The 21,777-nt window shown below is 42.0% G+C and overlaps 1 protein-coding gene across 17 annotated transcripts in view; it reads right to left on the reverse strand.

Moving 5' to 3' along the window:
* PTPRD (protein tyrosine phosphatase receptor type D) overlaps positions 1-21,777 on the reverse strand; it is a 1,484,152-nt gene that overhangs the window by 122,198 nt on the left and 1,340,177 nt on the right. For all 17 annotated transcript variants that reach the window (XM_078675875.1, XM_078675878.1, XM_078675877.1 and 14 more), the window contains one exon: positions 8,751-8,874. In XM_078675875.1, the coding sequence (XP_078532001.1) occupies positions 8,751-8,874 (124 nt within the window). The remainder of the gene's footprint in view (positions 1-8,750; positions 8,875-21,777) is intronic.

Raw genomic sequence — 21,777 nt, forward strand, 5'->3', positions numbered from 1 at the left:
TTGTGATGAGTTATATGAGACCTTACTAAGACGTTTTTAACATTAACAATGTACATAAAGCCATTGAAAGAAATGCAGCCTCCTTGGTCAGAGATGGTTTACATCAATTTTGGTTTAGTAGGGCTATGTTTTCATGTGAATTGTGCTGTATTTTTAAAATTCCTAACAATTAAAACTCTGTGTGTTGATGACCATGCCTCCCGATGACATACTGATTTTGTTTCTTGAATTCTTACTTCTATTTTTTAATGACACCTTCAGGACTTCCACTCACAGCCGGCACAATTAAATTTTACATTTAACCTCCAAAAGAAAATATTTTTCTAATTAAAGTACTTGTTTCATCAGGGTTACTTAATAACCTCTGACCATGCTTCGTTGAACATATTAAACAAATGTTAATAACTGGAACATTTTGTTAACTGCATCCCTTTCATAAAATATGTGTAGAACAAGAACACAAATGATCAGACCTAACTTCCCAATACCTGACGTTTTTTGTTATTTGTCACCCTGTTCACCAAGCTTGTCTAAGATCCAGGTAAGACTATTAAGCAAAACAAATGCCCACAGACAGAGTCACAGAAATATCCTTGTTACAAGTAAGAGCAAACACTTGTATAACAAGCATTTGCAATGCAATAGGTCTCGCATTAGGAAAGTTTGAGCTATTGGTCTTGTAAATGACAATTTTTTTATGTATGTGTTGGTTTTTAAAATAGCAAACTTAATAGCTTTGTCATTTACAATGCCAATAGTTATAACTTTCGCAAATATGACACCTATAGCATTTGTAATGCAACATGTTTTGTATTTACGTAACTTAGATGTATTGATATTACAAATAACAATGGCTTTTAATTTTTAAAAATAATTAATACTTAAATAAAAGTGATTGTAATTTATAATGGCAATAGCTTAAACTTTTGTAAATAACTTTTGTGAAGAATATGTTCAGTGTATTTTAGTGAGTCGCAACACGCTCTTTCTATGTTGATTTGCATTGAGGAAACTATCTTCACCGCCAAGATGCCGCCGCCGGCTCAAACGTCGCGCTTTGAGATGGACTGTGACATAGGAAACACAGAACAAGTGCTCTAAGTAGGACAGAACTCCCATGTTGGAAACGCCTGCAGATGTTGGGTTTGAACGATTGATTCATTTTGTAGGTATATATGTATTTGTTTAATATACGTTTAACTATATAGTTATTGATAAAACTACTAAAGATGATGTATCTGATAGCACATCATTAATTCGTCGAATATTACGTTTAGCCTGTAGTGCCCTTGCACGCTGATCCTCTTCCTTCTGTGGTAGGTGTAACGGTCTTTAATGGATTCTGAACCTCTCTTTAAAATTAATTTGAGCTCTTGGTTATATAAGGGGTAGACCGAAAGAACATGACAAGATATGCCGTCATCGGCTCCGAGAAGGAATGAAGCACTTTTGACGAAGGAGAAACGGGTCTTTACAGCAGGCATCGGGTGTCTGCGATGACGCTGCTCTTTTTGCCCCTTCAGGACAGTGGTTGCTTCCACCGGGCACCCGAGAGAACTGACTGATAGCAATCACTTGCATAAAGTGCCCACGGATGGGGTGGATAGGGTACTGAGTCCTAGAGGAGAGGGGCGTTTTTAGTGTCTGTGCTGGCTCCAGTGCACGGCGATACCCTGTTTGGTTGTGCTGGCTCCCTGGGCCGGTGCAGCCTGGACTAGTACAGTGCACGGTGGGGCCCTGTTTGCTTATGCTGGCTGCTGGACTAGTACAGTGCACGGCGATACCGTTTGCTTGTGCTGGCTGTTGGTGCTCAGTCCTATGGAAGGCGGTGCTTTTACTGTCCGTGTTGGCTCTCTGCACCTGTGGTTGCCTTTGCTCGCTGCTGGTCATTGTGCACTGTGTGTGTGGGGGGGGGGGGGGGGGGGGGGCTCCGGCCTGAGCCAGTAGTGTACGGCGGGGCTGTTATTCATGGAGCTGCCTGCTGGCACTATGGACTCTGCCACTGCCTGGGATGACACCGCACGCTGTGTGGCTGTTATTGCCTGGGATGACACAATGCGCTGTGGGGCTGTTATTGCCTGGGATGACACAGTGCGCTGTGGGGCTGTTATTCCCTGGGATGACACCGCACGCTGTGAGGCTGTTATGGCCTGGGGTGACACATCTCGCTGTGGGGCGGTTATGGCCTGGGATGACACAGCACGCTGTGGGGCTGTTATTGCCTGGGATGGCTTCTGGCGCAGTGTACTGTGGGCCTGTGTACTGTACAGGCTGCTGCCGCTTCGATCGCTGCCTGTGCTGTCACAGTGTACCATGCTGCTGTGAATGCCTGGGTTGACTAAGGGAACTCCGGCACTATAAGTACCTGGGCTGGTTGCTGGCACTGTGCACTGTGGGGCTGCCGTTAGCTGTAAATGCTGCTGTCACTGTGTATTTTGCCTGTGCTTGCACAGTGTACCGTGCTGCTGACGCCTGTGTTTCCCGGCGCACTGGTGCTGTTGTTGCTGTACAGGCTGCTGTCACTGTGTATTTTGCCTGTGCTTGCACAGTGTACCATGCCCTGCGCTGTTACTGCTGTTACGTCAAGGACGGTTACAACCATGGTTCTCCGGGGGGCTGTGAAGGGGTCCCGAGATGCGCACTGCCTGGGTCGGTGATGGGCATTGTGTCCAGATTGTCCTATATTGCCTGGACTGGCGTTGCACCCTCAGAGAATCTCCACGGTGGCGGCAGTGTCCAGGCCTGTGCTGTGTAGCCCCCCCCCACTGCAGCTCCGTGAGTCCGAGCCTCGTTCTGTTCTATATCTAACAGATGAAAGGACTAATTGTATCACTGCAGCTGTGAAAGAGAAGCGGGTCAGAGAGTCTTCCGACCATTAATGCTCCAGGCTTCAAGATTTACCACTGCATGATGGCCGTTAAAGATATACCATAACAACCTGGCGTTGGCATTTTGTAGTTCCGAGCCGGCGGAGACCAGCCATGTTAGAAAGGAGGCGAGAGCGCGACTCACCATCTGTTTAATCTGCAGTAAAAACAAGACGTGCGCGTGACGAAAACTGCCGTGGGGTGGGACTTCCGTTTCATGCTGGAAGCTCGCGCCCATGGAGTGGCTGGCTAGGAGAGGAGCAGTGGTGATGCGGGGCTCCCATGCCCGAGGGAGAGCCCCGTGCTGGCGCCTGAAATCCGGAGTTGCGCCGATGCGGTAAGTGGGGCTTAGTTGTAGTGGGGGTGGCGGCTGGGGGGGGTGTGCGCGTGTATGAGTGTAGCTGTGTATGTATATGTGTGACTGTGTGTCTGTTAGCTGTGCGTGTGTATATGTGGGTCTGGGGGGTGGCGTCCGTGGATGTGTGCGCGTGAGCCCGTTGGGGGGTGCGTGTGTGTGTGCCCGCCTGCGTGTGTGTGTGTGCCTGCCTGCGTGTGAATGTGTGTGTTTGCGCACTTCAGGGAATCTGAGGCAGGGGATGGGCACGGCGCCGGCCTGGACGTGCGCGTCCCCATACACCAATCGGCGCGCGTGCCCGAACCCGATCTCAGATTCCCAGGAGACGGGCAACTATAGTTGTCGAGCTGGACAATGCTTCGCATTGTACTCCAGCTCGACCTAAAAAAGCAATAATACGCAAGCCAAAGACACCCACATCCTCCCAGCAGTGTACGTGCCAAACATCTCAAGTCCAACTAAACTATGTAAATAGCTAAAAGAGGGACATTAGCTATGCTGCTGGAACAATCTTTTCCACTCTTTGCCAAACCTATGCTGCTTGTAGGGGTACTCAGATACCCCCTGGTGGCGGGGCCTACTCAGTCACTAGGCTTGTCTTCCTCTAGGAAATGACCATGAATATTGGTTTTAGGGAACATTTACAAAAGAGAAGGTCATGTAAAACTAATTGAGGGGCTAACTTTTTGCCCAAGACATAAGACATTTGACAAACAGCCTATTAATCGACAAGAGCCTGAGTGAAAACTGTCACAGCACAGGAACCTCAGATAGGAATGACTTGATAGACTGGCAGCTGTGTATGGTCAGGTGTGAATCCAATGAATTGACGAAGGTTTAGTCAATGTGAAGGCGATGAAAGGCTGACCAACAAAGGAAATCAAGATTGTTTAAGTGTATACACTAACAAACATCAAGCAGCAGTAATTCCAATTGGCTTATGTCACAGACAACGCTAGGCCTCCCAAGGAGAGAGATACTCAACACCTGCTCAGGCACAGTATCTGCAAGATTCTCTTATAGAGCCAGTCTCCAACTCAACAATATGTTAAAGGAACCCCATACAGCCCAATAGGATATAACGATATCCTTCAGGGATTTGCCAATAGAAGACCTCCAATTAGCTGTTCTCTTCAAAGAATAAAATGTGTGATCAGTAAGTGAAATAAAATCTTCTATGATCGAGTAAAGTGTGAGCAGGATGCAGCCATCATTACCTTTCTTTGCAAAGTAGGTGCATTAAAGGTAAATTTGAATTTCAGGCTAGAGGCACCCTTAGATATAACGGATTCTATAACATAAGATTGAAAGCTATGTCATCTCACGAACCTCACGTTTTCTGCAGGTTAGCAACAATGCTACTGCATATATAAACAAGCTTATCTTCAATCTATAAAAACGTCAATGACAGGAAAAATATTGTAAGGAAGTAAACTTTCACGGATGAAGGTTGCTTGCTTCATTAGAGTCATTTGATATGCCGCATTAAATCACTAATAGAACCAGCAACACATAAGTGACCACATTATGACATCAGCCAAATGGATTTTAGTGTAATATTGTGATTTATTATGCACGTAAGTAAAAGAGTCTATAAAGTGCAACAAGATGTCCCTGCACAGAAAACCACCTCCTCCTGGGCAAATGTGTAATCATTATCACTGCACTAATAGCCAGCAGTAGATGTTACTCAGGAAGTAACATCCTGGGTGCAGCTCTGTAAAGGAGGGCATCATTTAGGGGCGGCTACCCCTTGATGCTGCTTGCCGCCCAGGCGACTGCTTTGGAAACCATATGAATTACCGAATCCGACCACTATGCTGCCCTTTGAAAGTGAAAATACCTTTAAGTTTTGCTAGGTTTATTAGCTTGTGGTCTGTATCTATCATAGGCAACTAATACTTTATATATTTAGTTTCACACTTTCATAAAGGATTGGCTAGGTAATGCGGTGGACCCTTCAGGAGGTTAGAGCTTGCCCACTGGAGCGTCCTGAAAAGCCAATTGTGTCCAATTATGTGTGATGTCCCATCCAACAGCCCTACGACTTTGGGAAACTGACACCACCACTGTTAAAAGGGCCTAGAAACTGTTACTTCCACTCCAAATGATAATAGTTTAACTTGTGTAACTGACTCATAAATGGCCAAGTATAAGAGAACAGAGATCTCCCTGTCAAATGGCTAGAGACGGATCACCTCAATATAAGGACCTCAGAATTGAGCATGGGAGCACTGCCTCATCCCAGAGTTACCCTAGAGTTATCTCCAGATGATGGAAGTAATTGAAGAATACAAGAAGAACACTGATGGTCCTCCCAGATATGGGGAATAACTGGAATAACTGTAGAATCAGAAAAAAATGGCACATTCTGCAGGTTATTTTTCATTTTATTCAGATTTCCAATATCAGACAGCAGCTGCTGGAAGCAGTGACACTGTGCCACTCTCTAGAGATAACGATGGATTTGGGGAGTTAGGCTTTGGCATTCCTGCAGTCAGTAACTATCAGTGCTGGTTCCGTATGAATTACAAAGGACCCTACAATGAGATCTTTACTATAGGCACGTCACATTTTTAGTCTGAGTGGTTTTAAAATACTATGCATTGGAAAGTGCAGATTGCATTTTTGTATAGTTGTATGTTTAGGGAGAGGTGGGAAAAATGGGGTCTCCCAGAGAAAGGGCAAGGGAGTTGACACAAGGAAGGTAATGATCGCTCATGAAGTTGCAACTTTGTGTTTATTTATATACCCTGCACTTTTGTCCATAGATGTGCATGCATATGCTTCTCAAATGTATTTGGCTCAAGTGTGTAATTGAGGTGGAAGGGTACCGCAACCATCGTATTTCTTGGGTGGTTGGTGGAGTTCTTCATCTGTTTTTTTTTTTTAACTGGGAACAAAGGAATTAGAAATAACAATTATGCCACTATTACTACTGACGAATGCCTGCCCTGTGGAGGAAATAAGGGGATGGAGAAACAAGCAAGGAAATCGGCTGATTTGCGTGCATTTCCACCCATGCTCTGTGAATCCGATGACATAGGGAACTCGGTAAATACCGAAGCAGCAAACCCATAATGTGTAGATATCTAACTTTACAAATTGTCTTTGTGATCGGGCCCTGCAATATTAGGGGCTTAACTGCATAACAGGACAAACACCTATAGCAGGTGTAGGTGGTTTTAATAAATTTCGCGTGCATCACGATATATTAAAGCTAAAGCCTGCCTCGTGAGAACAAAGGTCCATCGCATAATGAATAACTTGCTCGTGGCCCCCACAAGTCCGTTCAGAATAATTGCTAAATTCATTAGTGTGCTGCCTTTTGCCTGACCCTGTCTGCCTTTTCATGATACTTAATATACAGCTGCTTAAGATGCTAGGCGCCTGGGATTGAGAGGCAGGCTGGCATTTCTCCGACTGTAATGGTTCTACCCCTCTAAAATGTTGAACGTTGTATCCCCTCGACAAGTCCTAGAACTCCTCCAAAGTGTTAACATTTTCGGGTGTTGAACAAATCGTAGAGACTTTCAAACAAGGGGGTGCAAATCTTTAAAAGGGAGTGCCACTTTCAGTTTTGATCGAATAGCAAACAAGGACAGTAAATGAAAGGTGGACATACGAAAAGGGAAACAAGGAGAAACAAGGCTATCCTGTCAGGGCAAAATAAGAAAGCACTACTAAAATGAGAAGCAAAATTTTAAAAATGTATAGGTGTACGCTAGACTGACCCCTTAATATCATTTTCAGAGGGAACAGAAGTTTCCACAAAATGCAATGTTATGTGGAACGCAGGAATTTAACGAGTGCGCATGTGATTTCAAAGACAAATTCTCCTAGGCAAAAACAGGAGAATTTGTCCCAACAAAACGGCCTGAAATTCAGGAATGGCAGGAGTACATGTGTACAGCAGAAGATTGCAAAAAACATTCCTTTGTAATTTTGCCTCAGAGCTCGAATAGTAAAGTAGCACTGATCTTTCCTAACATATTCAGCAACTTTTCAAAAAGTAGAGCGCAGGAAGCAAGGGTGCAAACAAGCATGTTCCTCTCAACGTCCATTACGCCCCCCCCCCAATTCTCAAAGGTAATTGCTCACCTATCTTCCACTTCAATGCACAAGAAAACACTTTGAAAGTGCAAATTCTAGGTATATGGATTATTATCGTTTCAACTGAATCCATGAATCATGGTAAGTTAATGCACCAGGATAAGTGTTTGTTTTTTTAAAACTGTAAATGTTCAACTGGCATAAAATATGGGTGTTCTGGAAAGGACACTTGTCAGTAGGTGATCGCACTCAAACTCATAAGTTTGTGGTCATTCACATACCCTTGTGGAGAGGTTCCTACCTGGAGACACATGCAACTTTGTAGTGTACCTGCCAAAGAAAGAACTAACAGCACTTCTGGGGTGTGAGTGAATACACAGGCAACACACTCGTTTTTAATGTCGGTTTTAACAACAAGGAAAACGGTTTGTCCTCTGGAAGCTATATTTATCTCTGTATTGCATTACCTAATTTCACAAATGTTTTACCATAAGGTGAGAAAAAATAAAATAGTTAAATGCACTTGCTACATTTTCATCTTCGCACACATATATTTTGTACATGTAAGTGCTGACGGAAATCTATGACTGTCATGGAGATCCCAGGAGTACTATGGGAATTCGACAAGTCAATACAAGTCCGAAATTTCCTTTAAACAGGAGTCATTTCTGACTTGTTCCCTCATGCCCTTCCTGAAATATGCCAAATATTCCTACATAGACCATGTTTTCTTATTTGACTTTTTAACAGGTTGCTTTCTTCAAAATGATAGCTTTGCCCCTATTTTTTTCCAAAACCTACATCTCTTATTACAACAAGTATAGAGGATAAGGCATTGGATTTGTACAGAGCTGAAGAAATAAGCATAGCAGTGATGTGCCTTTGTAGCTCAGTATTGATCCATGCCATGGGGCCAAGAGGTCTTCTATTCTCGAAAACCATTTTCCAAACAAACGCTGGCCAACCATCATTAGCAGAAGAGCTATTTTTTGCCCTGGGCGCTGTCAGCAGGAGGGGGGCTCTGTATGTGCGCGCTCCAAATCTGCTTTTACTTCCAAAGTGCCGAAGGCGCAGTGTGTGAAGAGGTGCGTGTGCTATTTACTACTGAAAGTTCTCAGGAAGTGTGATTATTGTTCTGTATCTAACCCTCAGGAATACTGGCACTAGGCAATGATACATCACCCGTCCCTCATCTATCTCCGTAAAACCTTTATCACAAGTTCTTTGTCAGTAATAAAAAGAGAATGTAATCAATTGCAAGATTAATCAGACAGTGTGAGTAGATTACTGCACACTAAGAACAATTAAAGCAGTCTTTCACCAGATAGTGCATGGATAACATTAATATATGAAGCCAACAGTCACACCAGAACCAAACCAAAACAAAACAAAACTTTGGAATTGTTTGGTAGTGTGTTGTTAGAAGAAGGTTACACACGGAATAACTTAGGTATACATTAGGAAATATTTCTTACCCTCTATTCCTGCAAGCAGAACACGTGAATGATCATATGCAATGACATTTGCATATCTATTCTTTGGTTTATTCACTTCAAGGTTGGAATGCTCCCATGTAAACTGCTGCCCAGGGTCGATTGACTACAGAAGGAAACAAAGGGTGAACAAGTTGTAATATATCAGTACATGAGCCTTGTACGAGGAGATCACATTTCAATATTTCAGCTCCTCACTACCCCAGTGCTTAATTTGTAAATGAAAGAATGCCAGTGCACAAAGCACTTTTCTGAAACATGCAACCAATGTGCGAGCACAGAACACTGAGACTGCATAATCCTAAACCCACCTTAGAGCTTTTTAATAAATTTACAGCCACTCCCATTTCCTTCAGATCACTCTTGCAGCTTCCCGCTTTCTTCCCTAAGTGCTGCCCCCCCCCCACCCCCCAAAAAACTGCTGGTGCCCCTCACCGGCAACCACCAGTATAAATTATTACCATACACTGATTACCACAAAAAATCTCAAGGTTCCTACAGTTAGACAAGTCTGTGATAAAATTGTATATAGTTTTGGTCTCTTATTTACATACAGCATCTATTTGGTTTTGATCATTCCAGACTTGAAAATATTAAAAGATCTTGCTGTTAATCTGCAACAGTTAAGGATAGAACTTCCTCTGCACAGGTTGTATCGCCAATTTCATCTCATCAAATACAACCTGTCCACTATGTGTGCATTTTGTTTTTGATTTGGTCATCCTATAAATCATTATCTATTGTCACAACACCGAGGACACGCAGTACATTGTTTTGCGTTCAACTATCTGTTTTTTCTGCACTTATTCTAATATGTACTACAGTACTTATTATTTTATAGAAGACTACAATAGATTAACATAGAAAATGATTCAAAGTAGAGTTCAGTGGTCTTCAATCCTTGGCTTTATCTCATTAGCAACAGTAATTTGATTGGTAGTGAGGTTGTACATGTAGAAGATGGGACAAGGAAGTAGGCCGAATTCACACACAAACTCCGACAGGGAAAAATGTGAAGGAAAGATCTTGTGAAATTTTAAGCACTACTTGTTATACCTAAAATTATGTCCTAACCAGGAAAAGTAATCGTTTTATTTGCAAAGATTCAACCGAATATTTTAAATTATTTCTAACAAATATTACATAGTTGTGGCAATTGACATTATATTTCCTCCTTTAGATGATAAAATGTAAAATCTGAATGACAGGTAGCTAGGAAACCTAAACTATGTTAAATTCTCAATAAATACATTAACACATAAAGAACAAGCAAGCTTCTTGGTTTCCCGGTGGCTGTTAAGTTCTGAATACAGAATGTGTGAGCATTGAATACACAATGCAGGTTTTTAATAAATCTTTGCTCATGTATTTTGTGTCTCATTTGTTTGCAACTTCTATCTAGCAATTTGTGATTTGCTGTGATACAATTAACATATATATGGCATTTGCTCAGAAAAAAAATATTAAGTGGAGGTAGATGAAATGCAAGTGTTCCTTTAGAATCCTTCCCTTAAGAATGTACAGAAATAGTCATTGGAGTATGCCATACAAAGAGGATTGTGTGGAATGCTTGGCATGAAATATCCTAGGAATGAATGGTAGGATTAACAAGGTATTGCACATTTAATGAAAACTGCCTGACTCTGACAGAAGCACGTATATGTCTGTGAAATCACACAGTAGCAAAACAAGGATAAAGATCCAGGTTGATGACGCTTAATGCGCTTTAAGTGATTATATTAACCTTTACAGTAAATAATATTTAGTATACAGCCTGTACAGTAAGTATTATATATAGTGTTCACAGCGCATTTGTTTTTCTTTGTTTGTGACATTGTGGAGGACTGCATGCGGACTGTAAATCAGTTAATGGAGTACTGTGGTGTCCATTTACCAAGTCTGCTTGGGAGGCACCAGGGACGTGCGCCACCTGACCTTCCATTTGGAGGCCTTTTCAGTAGTGTGAAATGCTGACGTGAAAGGTGGTTCTTGTGCTGATACAATCCTGCAGACGAAATTCCTGTGATCGCCTGTCAAGCCTATGCTGGAAACAGGTCTCATTTCATTGGAACACAATGCAGAATACTAATGTGCTTTATGGTGGTATTTTTGATAAAGCTAACATAGATTTAATAACAGAGTTAGCATAGCAAACTTATTGTATGATAAACATGACAATTTGTAGTGTTGTGTAAAAGCCTAAATGCACTTACTAAAACACCACAATGTCTTCTATCAATCTATGGGTAGAATTATGACTGAAATTGCATGCAATAGTAATTGGTTGACATTAAGCAACATGCTAAAAGGGTAAGAAGAAAAGGAACACCTCATACAAATATTTACATTCCACATTTAGTTTCATTTTTATGACTAGTGTTAGTCAAGCCCATTTCATTTTACTAAATTTATATGCATATTCACTTACATGGGCTTTCAGCTATCCCTCTTAATCCATTGGTTTATTGTTGTGTTAACATGTCGACATATTTGCAGTGTGGAGCAGGGGGAATTTCATAATTAAAAAGTTCCTTTACCTTCCATCCTCAATTTCTTTTTACCTTCTGGGCAGGGGACCTAATATTAAAATTGTAGTAAGGATCCCGTGGTACCAGTTTTATTATCATTGATTCTGCACACTTTTCTCACCTCTTTGGGTTTACACTCACCACTCACTTTATATTGTATTGTCTCCCCCTCCTTATTGCTCCACCTCCAGTGTTGGGTGAACACGGAGGTGTGTTAGCAGGCCCTATGATGAAGCATGACACAGCTTGCTGTGTGTGAGGGCAGTTTTAAATAAACAGTGTTTTTCCCTGTATTCACACTTAATAACCCTTTTTATCTTTCTCCCTCTTCCTTTTTGTGATATAAATTTGAGTGGGAGGCCGAAGGGGGTTGTGTTCCCCTCATCCCCCTGTTCTATTGTGTGATTTGAGGTCCCTTCAGTGCCAGGGACCACTTTGGCAAATGGTGCTTCATAAGGCCAATTAAATATTTTTTGCTTTTAGCCAATCTTTTTGAGGTGATAAGAGCCCAGTAGCTCTTCAAAAACAAAATTTTAGAAAGACATGAAAACACAAAACAAGTATTAATAAAGCAAAAAACAGGCAACCTATTGGTTTTGCCAATACTTGTTATTGATAGCAGCCCCTACTTATTTTTAAAAATTTAGAATTGTTCTTCACATGAACTTAGGACTCCCGCTGAAGCTTTAAGCGTTCTGAGTAAATGTGTTGCTCTCTTCTGTACACATCCTGCTCCTCACCTTTCCGCTAATCTTGCAGATTGATATCTGAAATCTAATCACACTGTCCTCATGTTAAGTGCAAATTCTTTTTGTTAGCAATCCTGCTTTTCTTTGTAAAACTGTCCACTCCATCCATAATTTAGCCTGCTCCGCTCTTTAACTTCCCAACCTCTACAAATGGACAATTAAAAGAGTTGAGAAATGCAAATTAGGAGTTGAGTGGTGCAAATAACAAAACCAGCGGGGCACGGCACTAAGGAGAGCAGCAGTGAGAATAGGACAATTAACACAATGAACCAGACATTTAAGAAGATGAGTAATGCAGTTATTGAATACATCATGGAAGTGAAAAAGTGGTGAGCAGCAGTTAAACGATGAAGATAGAAAACAATATGAATGATCAATTCATTTAATGAGCTGGGCAAGTATGAACAAGCATTTGCAATGCAATAGGTCTCGCATTTGGGAGAGTTTAAGCTATTGGCTTTATAAAGGAAAATGCCTTTTATTTATCTGTTTTAAAAATTAACACATAAATAAAAGGCATTGTCATTTTAAATGCCAATAGCTCAAACTCTTGTTAATGCGAGGCCGATTGTATGGCAAAGAAGCAGCTGCCGTTGTCCTGGCTGCTTGCAAAGTAAAACCCTGCATGGTGCGCTGCATGTTGCTGGAAAACATGTTATGCCTGCAGTAGGACAAAACATATTAAAGAAAATAGTGCTTATAGACTAAATAAAGCACCCAGTGTAACAACAGAAGTAAAAGGACCAGTCCTCATGGGAGGTAATGAAGACAAGGCAGTACTAAGGAGGGACTAACAAGCCTATTAATGAATCAGAAGCCAGCATTTACAAAGGACAATGACAAAAGTAAATGAAAAATATGGAGGGAGACTGGCCGGAGCTTTAAGTCCATACTCTAATACAGCATGCCTCGAAGAACAGAGCATGTGCCCCCCAGGCTCGACTTAAAAACAGAGGGTCCATTAAATGAAGAAATAAGGAATTCCCTGAAGGAAGCGTGGAGAATGGAATTTAAAATGTGGAGAAGGAGGATTAAGAAAACGATTATAACAGTCTACTTGAGTCGAGCAGTTATTTAAGTGAACAATGAAATACATTGGAAAATTAAGCCGTGTTTTTTTTTTTTTTTTAAGAGAGGGTATATTTGTTTCACTACCAGGAATGGGCAGTCAAGAAATGAAGGAGGACAATTGAGGTTAGAAGGAGCATTAAGAGAAGGGGTGCAATACGGTTCAAAAAGAGCAGGGCTGGTAGTAGCTGGGTAATTTAAAAGAAGTGTGAAAGAGTATGATAAAAGGCAAGTTTTGCAACTTAACAAAAAAGCACAATGAAAATAGCAGCATGACAGAAGGAGGAAACTGTATGTTAAAAAAAGCAACTTAACATGTAAGGAAGTGAATGAAAAATGCATGGAATGTCATCGTGATAGGATATTGGTCAAATATAGCGCTACCAATGACGCACTGTCACTGGAAACACATTAGTTGCATACTTTTGTAATACCGTAATGTAGGGCAGATTAATAAATAGGAGCACATTTGTTTGTTAAATGAAAGACCTGTTCGTGAAACATGGAGAATATGAGTTTGCCTACCAAGGGCTTGCGGGTACTACTTCAGCTAGATCCGTCACATCATGTTTTAGAAACTGGTGAGGTACGCAAAACTAGTACATAGAGCCATACATGAGCCTCCTGTGGAATCTAGAATTCAGAGAAGGTATGGCAGTGGCAGTATGGCCATATTAATAATGTGGATTTTTAACATGAGTCCAACAGCTGCATTCTGGGAACAATGTGGTCTTGACAGGCCGTTTTTGAAACTCTAATAGAGTGCAGTTTCACAACTGAGCCGAGGCACATCTAAGGCCGTCACAGTCGATATGCGAATGCAGGAGTCAAACATTAAAAAACCCTTAGAGAGGGTTAAAGCAGAAGGATGAAGCGGGTGAAGGGTATTCTCCAGGATCGAATGGTCAAAGGAGTAGGGCGGTAGACCTCCCTACCACTGATAATCATCACCTCTCTCTCAATATATCATTGTATGTATCTAATGGATACATAATCTCATTAGGCCCCATGCATTATCATTATCCTTCAGCACGGTTCCACCTCCCATCCTCCAATCACAAGGTGGTTTGAATGTGATGGTACTGCAAATCAGATGATTTCTCCCCCGTCTGCCCCTGTCAGTGAGCTCCAAAACACCAGGGCCGGACAGGGAACCATAACCGGCACAGGCAAAGTGTTTGGCCGGCCCCCCCTCCCCACTGGCGCGGGGGGTTGGGGATGCCGCCGAGCTCCTTGCCCGGGCCGGTTTTCGGCCGATTTTGTTATAGGGCCGATTTTGCAGCTATGCTGCAAAAACGGCCCTGTAAGAAAACCGGCCCCCACCCGTGCGGCGCACTGGGGGATCGCCCGGTGCCCGCTATGGCCAGTCTGGGCCTGCAAAACACCCACCATTTATGGATCGGGGTGGTTCTTGCTACCTGAGGAAGTAAGAGGATAGTGTGGTGCCAGAGGAGATTTACAGCTACAGTTGGAAGTAGATCCCCCAACAGTTTCGGAGCCCCGGGAGAGGACAATGGTACTAGGGTACTCCCATCCATTTCCTTGGTGCCTTGGTTAACTGAAGTACTGTGCACTCTACTCTCCAGATCTCTTCTGCACCACTGAGCATGGACTGTGACTGTCACTGTGGGAGAGAGTCAGTGGGATTGCTGGGGGACTGTAGGATGCACACAAGTTATGGATTAGACCAGACAGCAACGCATGGCCGGGAGATGCTTCACAGTCATCAACAGTGCAGTGCTTGCTCTACAACGCCGGTTTCTCACTACCCTGTTTTTGGCCCACCACAGCCTGGCCACCATTGAAACTGGAGGCAATTACCACTGGTGGTCATGGCAAGATATGGATGGAGTTTAGGCCGGATCTGAGGCAGTGCCTCCAGTCAGGTGAAAAAGAATGCCCACTGATTTTTCAACGACTTGAAAGTGCAAGCAGACACTTTCTTTTTTATTGGCTGCACTTTATAAAATCCATTTTCCCTGAGCTACTATAAATAATGCAGCCATACTTGACAATTTATTAGACAGTGTTGGGTCCAAAGATTACTTACAAAAGGGACAGTAGCATTTGAAACCAACTCTGCATATCATTACTATTAAAAACATTAATGCTAAGATGATCGCGACCAAATCGTTGACACATCAGTAGGCATTTATTCAATTCAACTGTAGGGTGAATTACATATTATCCGACCGCAGTTTAATGCCAGGATATCGTAACCAAAATATAATTTGACAGAAACATCGTGGCCCAAACGTCCTTTACAAAAATATCCACCTAATGGAGTTAATACAAAATCTGCATCCAATGGGAATACATTCTTGCAAACAATATTTTGAACACGATAATGCAGTTAAACTATTGCTAATGTATTCTCGGTTGGTAAGCCCTAATATTATATCTGAATTTTAATTTGCTTAACAAGAAATTATTTTCTACAGCAATGTCTACCTAGTGAATAGTTCTCGTGCACTGAACAACTATTCTGCTCTAGAAACAATTTTATGAGGTAAGAACATTCGGATTGAGAATGGCCAATGGTCTTTTTTTTATATAGGACTTTGCTGCATTAACTTACAGGATAAAGGAAAAATGGGGCACTTTTCCCAGCTGAATGACTTTCAGTGCATTACTGCTGGAGTGACATAGGATGACGTTCGTAAGTAAGCCTGCTTGTAAGAGGAACCACTAATGGCAAGGATGTTATGTGCTGCGAATGCTGATGGAAGCTGTTTTCCCATGCTAGACTTGCCCTGACCTATATTTCTCAGCTGCTGAAGCACTGAGTGCATAAGACTCGCATTGTAAAGTAAAACATTTCAGATCAGATCTGTGAGCGGGAGATTGAAGCATGCATGGCCGGATCCATGTTCTCCGCTGTGGCATAGACACTGAGGGACCAGAGCTGTGCAAGTACCTGAATCCACTTACAAACATTATGCATGCCAGAGAGCATGTGTCCTGTAGAGTGCAGGAGCGTGTTTCATGGGTAGGAAAATGGAAGGCAACACCTACCAGTTCTTGGGTGCTTATAGATGAGAGGGGACTCTGCCTGGAGAAATATTTCCCCATGGAGAAAAAAAGAAAAAACAAGTTTGAAATGTAAATTCACAGGTCGGACGCCCCTCCTCTGGACAATTGGTAAGAGCAAGTGCAGAGGTGAAGCAATTCAGGGAATCTATGAATCGCTGAGTGATCCATACATCATCCTAAATTATATTTTGAAATTCGTGGAATTGCTGCAGAGGCAGCTAGTTAGAAATGGTGTTGGAAGCTCAGACTGGGACACAGACGAAGAGACGAAACTGACATGAACACGGTTTTGCCTAATCAGACCAAGGAGGCATACTTATGCAGTTTTACATTTTGCACTTGGCCGTACTGTTTTACTTATCAGAGGCAGCTGTTGTATTGACATTGCAGGAAGGCCCTTGAAGGCCAGTTGTGGCATGCACTAGTTTACGCTGCTATAGCATACTATAGCATAATATTCTTAGAAACGTAACTCCCATCAAACTGAATGGCGACCACGCATCAGACAGTGATAGGCACTCGACATGCAAGTAAAACATGATGTAAACTTGCTATTTCAACTAACACATTGTAAACTTTAATTAATATTCAGTGTTATTACCCTCCCACACTAATGACTCCCAAACGTACTTCCTTTTAATAGTTTTTGTACCCCATGGTTTCTTTTGCACATAATCTGCTCTTGCTACTGATTTTTTTTTTCATTTCAAAATATTTATTATTTTAAGGAGTACATAAGGAAATAAGATACAAACAGTAGTGATACCATTGTAATCAGAAAACTACAAGCATCATATGAATATCAAAAAACAAATAATGCTACTGATTTAAAAGTTGTAATGAAAGGTCAACAGTTTCAGAAAAATAAATATCAAAGTATGCATGTGATTAGCTAAGCCATAATCTAACTAGAGCGCTCACACCATAAAATCGAGTGTGCCATTAGAACACATGTCGGACAAGGGAGCCATGCTAGTCAAGCTCTGTACATGTCCCTCGCCTAATATGGGTTTAATAGTTTCCTTTAACATGATTTCCACTGCAGCCTATTCATCTATATTTGCATATAGTTTTTCAGACTAAGACTTCATTGTTGCGGGGCCTCTGGATATGTATATTATTTGATTAAACAACATATCTGTTTGTCCCAGTCACATCAGAGGACATTCTACTGAAGTGCCAAGGCGGGGATGTGGGGGGAGCAATAGACATTTACACCAAGTTTGGTGCCCCAAGTGCACTTTAGTGCAATCTTCTCTGTGCCACAGATCATGAGGAACACATTTTGCACGTGTGCAATCTCAAGGAAGTGTTCTCATATTTGGAGGGGCATGGCCCGCACCACTTATATATACACACAAGGGTAAACATTTTTTTTGTGAGGAACACTGACTGTATGCCACATAAGAGTTGGCACAAAGTAAGTGAGTCTCTGATTGCATCCATTTTTTATTGGGGAGGGGCTTTGGGGTGTCTTGGACCACCTAAAATCCCCTTAAAGGTAAGTGCCATCACACACTGCACTCGCATGTGGGGGGGATCCATGATATCTCATTAATATTGGGCCAGCTCAGAGTTCTTTCTACATTTAAAGGCAAACGGGTATTTTGAAATTACCAGTCCATTTTTCAATGGTGCTCTGCACTGGGGAAAGCCGACTTTTAATATTCTACACTATGCAGTCCCAGTCCATGCCAGCCATGCCCGTGTACTATGGTACTTTAACACCACCTGAGCTTGACATTACATTTTACCTTTAAATACTTCTTCTAAAAGGAACAAAATACGATCACTTGCACAGAAGTTCTTGGTGTAGCACAAAAATAAATATCTTTCGGTAAGAAGAGGGCCCAGAGAGCCCAATACTCTCTGGCATTGACCGTTATTCTACAAATATGATGCTTTTCTGCATTTCCCACAAATAATTCTCATTTAGGGCACAGACAAAGTAAGCTAATGGCAGCAAGAGTGACTGAGCTTGCTCCGTGGACACAAACTACGCCAGTGACAAAGACCAATGCGGTGAGTGAGCACATAGGTAGCAGAGACTACATCTGACCTCTCATGAACCAGTGCGGTCTGCTTTTTAAAATAAATTCTGCACAAAATGCAATGGTAAAAATTTGACTGTAACTAACCTTCTACAGGAGGAGATATGTGATTGGTAATATTTCTTATCAAACACACACCGTATACATAATGGAGCAGTAAGATGTGGCTTTTATCCTCAAAGGTTTGCCGCTGGGGGAATGGATGCATAATGTTCTCTTGAATTATGGCCCTTTGCCTCATTTGTAAGCAGAGAGGATAAAATGAATATCCCACATCCACCCACTGGCATTACATATTCATCCTCAGTGAATGTACCACTTCAAGCAGTTACATATATGTTTTGATTTCAAGAGTGATGAATATCAATCACTCCTGCGTGCCAGAGATATGAAGGCAACCATTTAGTCCTTCATAAAGCAATGCTTAAGATAAAATTAATTCCCTCAAATTATGTATTTTAAAGACAAGGTGTGATGTAATTATTGTGTTGGAGTAGGTGTTAAAGGACTGACCAACAAACTTCTAGCAGCCAAACAATCAGGTTTGCATGAAGAAACACAAATGCCTTCATTGTGAATTTGCTGGATTTTGGTGCAGGCATAATGGAGGGACATAATCTCCTGTTACGGCTGGTATCTTGGCACCAAATGTCAGATATTACAAGATTTGTCTCTGGAATGGGAAATAGCCATACAGAATCACACATCACACCACATCTGAAGGTGTTCCACTGGGTCCCCAAACACAAACAAGCACAATTCAATTTCCTCACCCACACTTTCAAGGCACTACATAACACTGAAATAGCATACCTCAACAATTGAATATGCTATCACAAACCTTCCAAACACCTCCACTAGTCCAGACTCATTACTTGCACATATCACATTCATAGAGAAAAGCAGATTCGAGGGTCGAGCCTTCTCTTACATCACTTCTAAAAAGTAGAACAACCTACTGCTACATATAAGAGCCTCCTCCTCTCTTCTTGAATTATCAGGAAGCTGAAGTCCTGGCTTTTCCAGTATTCCCACTAGGTCCCTATTTTTGGATAGACTCTCACCGGCTCAGGGCCAGAATACCCTCCCTAGTAAAAGTGTGCTGTATAAACCTGCATAGCATAACAGAATGAGACAAATTGGTCTTTTCCCACTGGGGTTTCCCCAATTTAAGGGGGAACTCTACTGACATCAGCAGTAGGGCTGGTGAGAACTGGTTTGCGATGGGCTACAGGAATGAGGAAGGACAAGTGTAAGCAGACTGTATGTTTTCCCTGCATTACTGCAGGGGTTGGGCAAGGGCCAGGTTGTGCTGCTGCTCACTGTCCCTGCACCTTGCCCTCTAGCAGCTTCACTTGGTGTACACTTGCACACGGTGAAGTTGCACCCACTGTCACTGTGCCCAGAAATAGCAGGACCAGAGACGCAAGGTTGTTTATAATGGCCAGAGGCAGTTTTCCCTTCAACCCCCTCACCCTGAGTAAATGCTTAGGGCTATACCGCCCCTCGTAATGAGGGCCACACCAATGTAAGGCACACCCTCTCAGGTAATGACGTTTATAGTCCCAGTGTAGGTACAAACATGGCAACTAAACTTAGGAGGTAGTCAGACCTAGAAATTCTCATCAGGTCCGCTGGTAAGCAGGCTCAAGCCAGGAAATCCATAGCACATGGAAAACATTCTAATTAATTTATCGGTGTGCTATTTGTATTGCTTGCATCCCATATTATGATATAATTCATTTGACTATTATCCTGCAAAAGCATAACTAGAAACTAGTTGCCAGACATCTTCATGGACACAGCGAAATTCACAAAGCAGTTTGACTTGCCCAGTCCTCCTCAGGAGGTTTTCCTGTGATCCAGAAACCACTTCCAGTTCAGATGTGACTCATTCATGACCTTGTTAGTTTTACTAGATCTAAAACACTCCTTCTCTGGAGGGATATAATCAACAACACCCAGAAATCACAATTTACTCCTCCTACCTTGTCCCACAACCTGGGCGTGCTTATGTATTTATTATAATTGCATATATTATATAAAACAACTTAGACCCCTTCAAATACACAGCCAGTAGTCGAAACCATCTGTCAGCTCTACACATTCCTTATGATGCAAACATAGAAATGGTCCATCCTCAATGAAAATATATACCTTCAAACCAGGGTAATGTGAAAAATATGCTTGGACATTAAGAGATCTTTGCCAGTAATCAGCAATATGAATGGTTGGTGATCTCTTGGAGTCCGACCATTCTCGAGACAATCCCATACTATTGTGGTTTACTCTTCACTTGTACGTGTGTTTCATGCCTCATGTGCATACATGTCTTTCCACAAACTCTTCATCTTAATTTAGCCATACTGGTAGCCTGAGTGTTGATGGTCACAATGGTTATAGTCGTTCTTCTTTAGAAATGCACATAACGAGTGTGTTTGCAGTATATTTGGGAAGGAGCAGCTGTCTTCATAAATGCGGGAGCTTGTGTTCCAAAAATGTCATACGTTCCAAAAGGATTTGGGCTTACTCCTGTAAATATGCTGAAGCCTCCTCCCAAATGTTTTAGCAAATTTGGATCCAGAAGACATTCCTGGGTTCATTTCCAGATGTGGAAAAGATTTTCACAATTGCATCAGGATTCTTCAGAGAATTAATCTCCCTAACATAGCAGGGGCCACACGTTTCCTAACTTAGCTCTGGGAAACTGCAAAAGGTGGCCTAATATTAGTATCCTTCCGGCTGTGTTGTAGGCCAAGCGCCAAGAAGCAAAGCGTGGATAAAGGTCTGCAGCGGTAGCTCCTTGATGCCACAGGGTCCTCTTGACCAAAGCCTGTGGCATGCTAGGACAGAAGGAGTGAGACAGATGTTACAGTCACTCTAGGTGATGCCATGGACTTAGACTAATAGCAAGCCACTTCAAATACCTGGTTAGTTTGTGAAATTCAAAGTTTACAGTCCATTGAATGCTTGCTTTTAGTGAAGTCTGCACTGCATGAACACCACCAGTGTTAACGTCTTGCCAGCCACAATGTTAGACATTTTCAAGATAAACAATAACACAGTATATATTTAATATATTTCAAAGTATTGCAGGAAATTATTAAGGCGCATGCAGTGGTTCGTGGATAGACATGGCTTCTAATCAGGCCACCCACGTTTTTGTGATGTAGTGCATAATTTGCACAGGTGCAGGTGATGCACCAGCACTCATTTTTTGGAACCGTGACTTAATTTTTCATTATCCGACTTTAACTTAGAGCAAATGTGAGAACAGCGAAAAAGGAGGAAGAAAACAATATAAAACAGGAACAGAGGGAGTAAGCCGGGAAGACAATGGACATGCATGAGTGAGGTAAATAGGAAGCGTGTGCTGATTGAAGGAAGACCCATAAGCAGTGCCCCTGGAAATATACAGCAGCTGAGGTCCAAATTATGTGGCAGGATTGAGTAATTTAAGCAGCATGAAAAGGCAAATTATGTGGCATAATGTGGCACATTTTGTGATAGTAATACTTAATTATTTTGTCATTTTAACAGTTGTTAACACTGTCTGGGCCTTTTTTGCACCTCATTAGTA

The sequence above is a fragment of the Lissotriton helveticus genome, chromosome 2_1 (genome assembly GCF_964261635.1).
Source record: "Lissotriton helveticus chromosome 2_1, aLisHel1.1, whole genome shotgun sequence".
In the NCBI taxonomy this organism is placed as follows: domain Eukaryota; kingdom Metazoa; phylum Chordata; class Amphibia; order Caudata; family Salamandridae; genus Lissotriton; species Lissotriton helveticus.